Source organism: Channa argus, chromosome 15, assembly GCF_033026475.1.
Source record: "Channa argus isolate prfri chromosome 15, Channa argus male v1.0, whole genome shotgun sequence".
Taxonomy (NCBI): domain Eukaryota; kingdom Metazoa; phylum Chordata; class Actinopteri; order Anabantiformes; family Channidae; genus Channa; species Channa argus.
Genome location: NC_090211.1, coordinates 18,865,475 through 18,875,659, shown reverse-complemented (window position 1 = coordinate 18,875,659; position 10,185 = coordinate 18,865,475). Strand labels below are relative to the sequence as shown.

Sequence of the window (10,185 nt, the reverse complement as noted above, 5' to 3'; positions counted from 1 at the left end):
GCATCACCCTACACATCAATATGACCTCAGTGAAACTGCAGAACTGACAAAAAGATCATGATACAGATGTTGAGCACACTTTAAAAACACTGCAACATGTACAGTAAACTGTCAATAAAACACATTGTCCAGTGCTACTGTACATACTAAAGAATATGCAGGGTAACTGCTGCCACTCAGTGGTTTATTAACCTCAGCACATCCATTCACCATCCATCCATTCTGTGACTCCCACTCGTCTCCTCCAATACCTGAACACACACACAAAGACAAACGGACGAGACTTGACTGCAATAAAACGACACCATGCACATACATTACAAAATATACCTTTTTATAGATATGTATAGAGTATGATAACAGAGCACTTTTTTCATGGCACTTGTGATCACGGCGACGCCTCAGAAGAGGGACAAATGTAACATCGAGCAAACATTCATAATGAACATCATACACAAGGTGAACAAATACAGCTTCGGTACAGTCTAGACAACAACATCCATCAGTAAAAGGAGACAACAATGTCTTGAGCGCTGTGTGCGTCTCTGCGTGTGAGTGGCATGTGGAGGACACTCAAACCCAAAGACAATAAGAAAAAGAATCCTTTTGTATGGAGATGATCCTCCAGTACAGTACTTGGAATGAAGTTTCTCTAGCCCTGAATTGAATGCACAGACAGACACACAGTGGGCGAGCGCCCTCAAAATGGTGGCTTTATTCTATCTAACAGCAGTACACACGTGAACAAACAGGATCAGTTTAGCTACAATCTGAACGGGAGACTGACATCCAGTTCTCAATTACACTAGAATCTCAAAGGATAAAGTTGGAGACTGTAAGGCAAAAGGGATTCAGTTCACAGCCTGGTAAAACTGGGATGAAACACACTCAGAGCTGCATGGCAAAATGCTATATCCATGTCAACAGTCCTATTGATTGCTCATATAAAACTGCCATTTGTCACGAGTGAAGTGATCGACCTGTTTACTTTCGGTCCCTGCAGATGGATATAGCATTTCAGATTGTAACTCCAGACTTGCAGTTTGATACGAGCATCACTAAAAAGACCACAAACATTTCAACACATGACATAGAAGAGATTTAAATTCACATTTCAGATAAGGGATGGCTGTCGATCCAGATTCCCTTTCATTCAGCTAAAAGCTCAGTGGAGAAGATGGGAACGTCTTCTTCTTGGGTTTGGCGCTGGGATTGGCTTTTTTCATAAAACATTTCTACCTCCCTCCCTCTTCTTTCTCATTTTCTGTGTCTGTCTCATTCTGCCCTGTAATCAGCATCAGCTACTTGAGGCCACAGCAGCCAGACTTGTGCTTCTGAGACTCGATGTAGTCGTGTATCTGAAACTTGGGCTCGTTCGGCTGCTCTGTTGCTCTGTGCTTCAGCTCCCTGATGCAGAGAGAGAGAGAGAGAGAGAGATGCAGGAAGTAAGATACAGAGGGGGTGGATGTGTGGGATGCAGTACATAAAGGGTGAGCCAATCATGAAAATGAGAAAGGAAGAGAAATAAAAATTACCAAGAGCAAGACAGTGAGGGAGAGATTTGATCGAAATTCTTCTGGAAAGAATCAACTTATACTTAAAATACTGCGCATGAAACAGCAAATTAGCCACGTTATTATCTTGTACGGTTCTGCGAACACTCTGCATAAACGCCCATTATTAGAATGAATAACAACCCTTCCCATATTGTTTGCCATTCGATGAGAAAGCGGCGTACACAATAGAAATTACAGGTAATGATTGAGATCCGCAGGAATAAGGCAATTAACAGGCACAACAGGAACATTGCAGCAAACATGTTGTTGGCTGTTTGCATGAAGCAGGAGAACGTAGAAAACCTTTACACGTGGTGAGCTCAGCAAAAGTGAGACACTGTGCCACGCAACAAGCTGTGCCTTGTTTTCTCATGGGATTTCATGCAAAAACACATCAAATTGTAACCATGGTGTTAGGAATGTGATCAGGGAAAGGGATTAAGTTTTAATTTGGCATATTGAGCTATATAAATAAAATCTCACATGTTTAGATTTTGGCCAGCTGTTACAATGTATTTTAACAAAGTGCTAAACATGAAGAAAGACCTGAAAGGTTTTAGTGAGACCTCACATCACATTCACAATCATTGTCCCACAGTAACTGAAGGTCCTAACAAAACTGGCAGTGTTTTCAAGTGGGAAACTGTAATTATAACTAATTGTGTATTGCAGCACTTCCACATTATGACTTAATTCCCACTTTATCAGACCAGCTGTCCAGCCAAAAAGAAAATGCTGAGAAAACATTGACAGAGCTTAATAATAGAAAAACTCTGGGGTTTAACTTTTGTTAAGTTCGTTGTTAAGAATTATCTCGTAAACCTTGGTGCAGCCTCCCCTCTATTCAAAAAGGCTTTTTACAAGATTTTCAGAACATGGCTGCAGGGATTTGCTCCCATTCAGTTACAGCAGCATTAGTTTGGCATATTGGGCGCTAAAAATAAAATTTATTTTGACTTTAGATTTAAAAAAACAAGCAGCATTAGTTCGGTTCCACACTGATGTGGGGTGATAAGGTCTGGCTCTTAGGCTCTGCTCCACTTCATCCCAAAGGTGTTTGACATGTCGAGCACAGAGCTCTGTGTGGGCCAGTTCCTCCACTTTAGGGCCTATAAACTGTTGTAATCTCCTTAAAGTTTTGAAAGTAGAAGTAGAAAACTTTCAGCATAATGGCAGAATTATCATCCTGCATTTTATTGTTTCATGGACACACAAGTTAAAGCCGTAATCAAAACATAATGAAGTTGTTCTGCTGAAACCGTTATCAAAAATAGCCTGATAACACGACTAACAGTCATTTAGAATCATCTAATTCTAATATTAATTCTCATTTTAACTCCGTTTTGGTCTCCAACACTGACTTTCTGTTTACGGCTAAGCAGGGAGCAAACCAGACTTTTATCAGATCTGTTTTTTTTTTTTTTTTAATGAAAACAATGTGATGCTGAAATACTCACTGTATACTGGTAAGAGTGAACAAAAGCAGTAAGGCTGCAGGCAGTAAAACCAATACAACAAGCTGAAAGATGCTGACACGGGCCGTACAGTACATTTTCTGTGAGCTGTTCCAAACCCCTCACACTTTCTACATCTACATTCCATACATTGTTAATACCGAATGAAGACTTACTTTGCTATAGCAAGGAAGGCCAGCTCCACATTGACTCCTGTCTTTGCACTGGTCTCCATAAACGGTACGCCATACTCCTAAGACGGAAAAACCTTTAGAACAAGAAGTGGACTGTCTGTTGTGGAAATTATGACCACATGGAGCCGTTATGCATTACCTTTGCAAGCTTCTCTCCTTCCTCGGTCTTCACAACCCTCTCTGCAGCCATGTCCGACTGTAAGACAGCAGTGGGAAGAGGAAACAATCATGCCAGTAGTGAAGGGTCATGGATTTACCGTGCCATTAGCTACAGTGAGGGACCATCATGTCATCCTGCACAGCCCCTTATCTGGCAGCCCTGCTGCCAGCTGCAGAGCCACAGCTCCTTCAGACTGATGAGGTGTCAGAAACTCCACCTCCAGCAGACCAGCAGCACTACCACATACTCATGGTGCCAGTCCCACTGCTCCCACAGCAAATGATCTGAGCTGCTGCTGTGTGACACCTACAACCCCAAACAAGGGTGAGCCCTCTCTGAGCCACCAGAGGGAGCTTTTAAATAAATTAGCAATGACTTGCTGCTTACAATGAGACATGAATATTTTTCTCTTTGCATCAACATCTACATTGTGGTGAAAATGGTTTCATGCAAATGGAAGCTTGAGCAAGCAAACAATTATTTGTGTGCCACTGTTATGAATGTATCTTTCCCAGTCATAATGCTCAAATAACACTGGGTGATAGGTTGTAAAATTAATATACCAATGTGCACTCGTACAAGCGACCACTGAAAATAGAGCAATTTCATTTTCCCTGCAGGAAAATTCTGCACAGTAAAACATAAAAAAAAAAACACACACACACACACTGAAGAACAATAATAGTTAGTGTTTGCAGTGTTTGATGCATGTGCTGCACAGTAGATACATTTTTTTGGCTTTTAAGCATTCACATGTCTGTGTGATAAGAATGTGTTAATATTGTGTTAAGTTATCCTCCTGATCTTTATGTAACGGAAAAAGGAAGCTTTGCTCACCTTGTTGCCGAGCAACATGATGACCACATCCTTCTGGGCATACTCGTGTGTTTCAGTTAGCCAAGCCTTTAAAAGTAAGAACAGGCAGATGAACACAGAAAGAGAGGAGAGTGAGAGGTTTCTCCATTAACAAAACTAATACCACCAATTCACGACTACACTTCCCTGTTCGCCATTGCTGTCCTCCAATCAAACGTGGTGAGAGTCACTCTTACCCTTGAACAATTTTACTGCTTTTCATTACTGAAACTGGGAACGGCAGGCAGGTGACAACATCTTGTCATTTGCAAAAAGGGGGCCCTTAGAAAATGTTGGAGGCCCTGAAAAAGTGCTTTTTTCATGAAAGCAGAAAGCGAGGCTTTCGTTTAGAACGAGGAAGTGGAAACGAAGTGAGAGCAGAGCAAAGAGTAAGAGAGTGAAAGTGGAAGGCAGAGAAAGAGAAAGGTGGGAGGGTAAAGGTCATTTGAGACGGTCTTACCCTGATATTTTCGAACGATGGCTTGTTGGTGATATCGTAGAGCAAAAGTAATGCTACAAAAAAGGAACAGAACAGTAGCTTAGCTGCACCTTTATTGTTAGTTGCACGCCATCTTATGTAACACACACGTCAACACCTACACAGCTTTTCTATGCACAATAATAAAAAAGTACATAGCTCAGCCAGGTTGCTCACTTACCCCCCCCCCCACACACACACACACACACACACACACACACAGAGCATGAGGAAGTGAAATATAACGATCAAAAGGTTACCCTGGGCATCTCTATAGTAGGCGTGCGTTACGCTGCGGAATCTCTCTTGGCCGGCTGTATCCCAGATCTGCGTAACAAACCACATAATTACACACCGGCTAACGTGGGACAACTAAACATCCTGAATAATAGTCACAGCAAATCCTGCATAAACATACAATTACAGTGCCTTACAAAGCTTCAATGCAAACACAGCCCCGTCTAAACTTAGCTAAAACCAGAATATAAATGCTTTGCTTTGCTTGTATCATTTCAAATTCCTGAAAAGCAGCCGAAGCAGGAGAGCCATGTTTTGTTTGCTGGTCCTAAAGCTAAATTTACTGTTTATCAGTTTCCTATAATTAAAAAAAATATTCCTTTTGGCAAACTAACATCTTCGTAATTCATATCATTAACACGTAGCGTTGAATAAGGCAGTTGGTCACAGTGACCAGTTAAATTGCAGGCTAACTAGCCTAACTTAGCAGAAAATCCTGAATTAACTTCAATCTCAGGTTATTACACTTATTAAAACAAAATAAGGGTTAAATTATCCAAATTTAGAAAAAAAAAACCTCATGCCAAATCAACGTGTGGAACATGTTCCGCTGTGGTGACCCCTGACGGGACAAGCCAAAAGCCAGACAAAAGACAGACATTCAGTTTTCAAACCTCTTCCTATAATTACAATATTTTGATAAACTGACATTTTGGTAACACAGAGAATAGGATAAATATAAGTAGGCTAGATGAACACAACTCAAATTCCGTAGTATATTGTGCTAGAAAGTAAATACTAATGTAAAAATTACAATTACATTATAGGTTTCATGTATAATTCTATTATGCCATAAAGTCCTCTGTCAGCATATTGCAAAAAACAGAAACATGGCAAGCTAAGTTAAATCTAATCGTTTTAATCAAATAACATCACAATAATTGAGGTGAGTATATCTATATCTATCTATCTATATATATATATAATTTAACACTGTTTTCCAACTCTCTTCCAAAAGAGAAAGTGTAGTTTTTAAAGGACGCCTTCACTGATTTTGACTTGTTGTTGGACATGTTCATAAATGCCATTAAACTTCCCTTTGAATTGTCCATACTAAAATATCTCTCAACTTTTAGCAGAAAAGCGCATCAATTTTAGGAACTGTCATCTGCTTTTCCTCACCTCCTCCAGATGACATGATCTGAACTCCTAATGATGAAAAACTCACATTTACACCTTAAACCAAAGCCATAGAAAGCTAGTTGAAAATTGATGAAGCCGCCTTTTAAAGGTTCTATCAACACCTAAGTTTTTCCTGTAATAATCAGTAAAAGAACACATTGAACAATATGTCCTCTATGTTATAGAGGTTATCCAGTCAGTCTGAAAACTTCAACCCCTGATTTCTGTAGGACTAACGTCAAATTCCTGCTCCTTACTTTTAGAACGGTGGATTTATGGTGGCGTATGGAGAAAGAGAAGGGTATGGACTCTATTTAAAGTAATCACAGGACTTTGTCATGTGCGAGTCTCGTGCAATCGAGGAGAAGCTGAGGATTTCCTCAAGGAAGTGGAGGTATCTAATTTTGTCACCACCTACTCAGTGTCGAATAAACAGGTTATGATGATAGATGGATATGTGCTTTAGACTAACAGCATGCTGGCACATAATCCTATATACTACACTGTGCCACGCTCAGCATAAATCACGCTGGCTCAAACTTTTTCAGTTTGTCTCTTAAGGTTAAATTGTGTCTGCCAGAGAGGTGAGCTCATCCGTCATTTGGTGAACGTGATGTAATATCGCCGTAAAAGGTGCATGCACGTACCTGCAGTTTGACTTTCAGGTTGTCGACGTCCACCACTTTATTCTGCAGAAACAAAAGGAGCCGTTAAAAGACTGACAAGTCACCATATGCTTCAGAAACGGGAGCGCTGTGAAAACCACACAGACATGAATGACGAACATCACAGCAGTCTAAAAAAGCTCAGAGACTCAGCATGTGGCAAAAGAAACAAGGCAACTAAAAGTGGCTTTGAATGCTGGCAGAGAAAGTAATTTGCAACACCCACACAACAACAAGGTCCTGGGATTAGACTTAATTACACAACAGTGAGAAAAGACGACTGGCAGCATAACAACTGACTCCCCCGTTAATTTCCTGCAGCCCCGTAGGGGTGCCCTCTGATTTCCTTTAGAGCAATTGGCCTAAAATAGTTTAGGCACCCCGGCTAAAAAAGACTAAATGTTGTGACTGTTGTGCATGTTGAAAGGGGAAAATTAAGAGTGGAAGTGGAAACAAAAGCATGCAAAGACAAAAAGGGGTAAACTTGTGTTGCCGTTACCTGCCACAGCAATAAACAAAGGTCACATCCACATTTTGACCTTGTGCAGCATAAACCGCTAAAGAGCGAGAGACAGGCTGAGATAACGGAAGTGTCACTTGCAAATGTTCTGCAGCACTTCCTCAATCATAGCCACAAATCAGCGACAGGTCAACACAAACAGCCTCTGCATTTCCTGTCAATGCACAATCCACACACACACACACACGCCAACTGTAAGGAAAGAGCTACGCAAGAAACCTGTGCGAAGTGTGCAGAGCCATCGCTGGCAGCCTGAACTGCCACCTGCTGAATCCTCTGCCTTGGCAGAATGGACATTGTTCAACCCTGGCATTAGTTGCCATGGGTTTCCATTTTTCCCCCCAATTATGACGTGATGGGAGCCTGCATGCTGAGTAACTGCTACAAGGAAATATGCTGAAAATAGATCGGCCATGCGAGAAGCTGGCACAACTACCTGACTGCTTTTCATAGCGCGTTGACTCGGATTTCTCTATTTTAAGCAGCGTTTGCGTTTTGTCAAAAGCAAGCGGGAAAACAAACGCTAATCGCTCACATTAACAACCAGTCTTGTGAATGACAGGCAGGACACTAAAGCCAGTGTGTCGTTGAATTGCATACAAGAGTAAACAAGTGCCACTTCCCTTTTTAACGGATTGCATGAATGCCTCAAGCCGGCGGGTACCTGTTGCTTTTGCTTGAACTGGGGCAAAATTAAATAAATGCCCATGCAAATCTGTCCGTCAAGCATCCATTATGCTGCCTAATGTCCACTAAGCCGCCATCCAAAGGAGACAAGACATCACTCTGGCTAATGCAGCACAACTTCCTCTTCAAAACATCACTGCTTGACTTGCCATTAGTATAAGTGTTTTGCCTAAATATAAGGGAAATGGGAAGCTGGCGTGTGTGTGTGTGTGTGTGTTCATATATGAAACTACAAGCTTGTCTGTCAGCAGTGTGTGACTCCTCCAGGACCAGGCTGAGCTGCAGCCAATCCTTCCAGGAGACAGGGACGTGGGCAGGCATCTACCAAGACATTTATGAAGCTGTCCACAGGGCCTGGCAGCACAAGTGGTCTGTGAACTTGACTGATTGCTGAGAGGATTTGTACATTTGGTGCCATCATCGCAGAATGATGAAGTGTTTGGTGTGGAAATAAGGTGATAATTGGCCTGATGTCACTCTAACAAGTGGCTTTCTTGTTGCTTTGTAAATATCATTAACTTGTTTTGCAGATTTCAACTACTCCTCAAATAGCTAAAGAGAAAGTAATAAAATGACAAAGCTTTCATGGGTGGGACAGATATTATAAACAATATTCTGGTCGGCTTCACAGTATCACTCTCACCCTAAAGTCTATTCCAACGGTGGCTATAAAGTTGCCTCCCAGGAAAGCTCCATCTTTAAAGCGCACCAAGATGCACGTCTTCCCCACGGCTGAGTCTCCCAGCAGCATCACCTGGAGCGAACCCACCACCGGAGAGAGAGACAACAGGTTACGAAAAAACAACAACAACAACAACATGACAATCTGCATGAAGAGGAAACAGAACCTGGGGCATGTGTTGCACAAATTATTTTGCAGCAAAGCGAGAAAGGAAATTTCCCAACGGGGGGGTTTGATGTGCAAGTAGTTGCCAAATATTCAGCTAGTGTGTCAGCTCGCCGAACATCTAAAACGCTGATGGTAAATACAGATACTGTAAGAGCCAACAACATGTGACACATTTAGCCTGTTCTACGTGTTTCCAGCAAACTGTACAATTTTACTTTGATCCTTTTTTTTAAAAGCACGCATCCTTCTCCAAAACTAATCAAAGATAATTACATCAACAGGATGTGCAATTATACAATCCACCCAGAGATGCTTGGGATGTAAATCCCATATGCTTATTCAGCTCACAGTGAGTCAGGGCAGGATAAACATGATGTGCACAGAAAAAGCTGCAATTAAACTTCAATAACTTTTCCACTCAGTGTGTGGCTCTTCAGCAAGTACAGATGTGCATGTGAAGCTTTGCTAAATATTTAAAGGAGCGTTTGTAAGGCGCAACAAGTACTGTACACCCTCAGCAAATATTTGCATCAGTAAGGGCGGACGCAGCACCCTTGGTCAGGGAGCAAACAACAAGGGAAACGTGAAGCTACAGTAGAACAGCTGATGCTTAACGCGTTTCGCTGCGCGCTGCACATGTGAAGAGCCACAATGTCCGCGGTGGTGTTGCCTCTGCAGGTACGCCCAGCTGTTCCCGTCAAAGCTCCCGTGAATTTAAACACCTGTTCCACGGGCTGCACCACAAAGAAGACGCATACAAAAATACAACACACGCCAAGACGGAAATACACACCTTGAAGGCAATGTCATAATACTCGTTAACAGAAGCGCATCTCTCCAACACATATTTGGACGTTCCGTTTTTAGTCTGCTTGTCCGTCAACGATGCCTTTCTCGTGGACATCGCAACGCCAAGAAGAGAGTGGAAGGCTAGAGCACCGAACCAGTGTTGTCTCCGAGATGTGTCCAAGAAAGACGCGCACGGTGTCCGCCGCTCAGTCCGAGTCTCCACCAGCCTCCAGCCCCTCTGCTCGCATACCTACTGCGTGTGGCCACAAAAGGATCACCAGGCGCTTCCCAAGCGGAAAAAAAAAAATATATATATATAATTAATAAACAAATAGAATCACACCTACAAGATGGAGAGACGGAAGCAGCGATCAAAACTTGAAAAACAATTAGTAGCAGCACCAGCAGCGACGGCGCTTCGGCGTCTACGTCCACCTCCAGCGAAGAAAGCGCTTAATGACATAGGCGGAAACATTTGTGTGATTCTGCAGAGCGGAGCGCTGCATCCTGGCGTGGGCAGATGATTAACTGCCTGTGTGAGGACGTCAACAGCCCCGG

At 42.3% G+C, this 10,185-nt stretch overlaps 1 protein-coding gene across 5 annotated transcripts; it reads right to left on the bottom strand.

The window, feature by feature from the left end:
* Positions 1–684: 684 nt before the first annotated feature.
* On the bottom strand, positions 685–10,185 carry zgc:112183 (uncharacterized protein LOC550410 homolog). 5 transcript variants are annotated; one of them, XM_067478531.1, is made up of 10 exons: positions 10,030–10,184; positions 9,632–9,911; positions 8,632–8,742; positions 6,764–6,805; positions 4,958–5,024; positions 4,680–4,732; positions 4,202–4,267; positions 3,344–3,400; positions 3,187–3,263; positions 685–1,407 (listed from the first exon to the last, which is right to left on the bottom strand). In XM_067478531.1, the coding sequence occupies exons 2-10, from the start codon at positions 9,740–9,742 to the stop codon at positions 1,302–1,304; spliced, it is 690 nt and encodes a 229-aa protein (XP_067334632.1). In that variant the 5' UTR covers positions 9,743–9,911; positions 10,030–10,184; the 3' UTR covers positions 685–1,301. The 5 variants fall into 5 exon arrangements, with proteins under 5 accessions (XP_067334632.1, XP_067334635.1, XP_067334633.1 ...); XM_067478534.1 differs by having other exon boundaries at positions 9,632–9,880; positions 10,030–10,157; XM_067478532.1 differs by having other exon boundaries at positions 9,632–9,880; positions 9,975–10,107.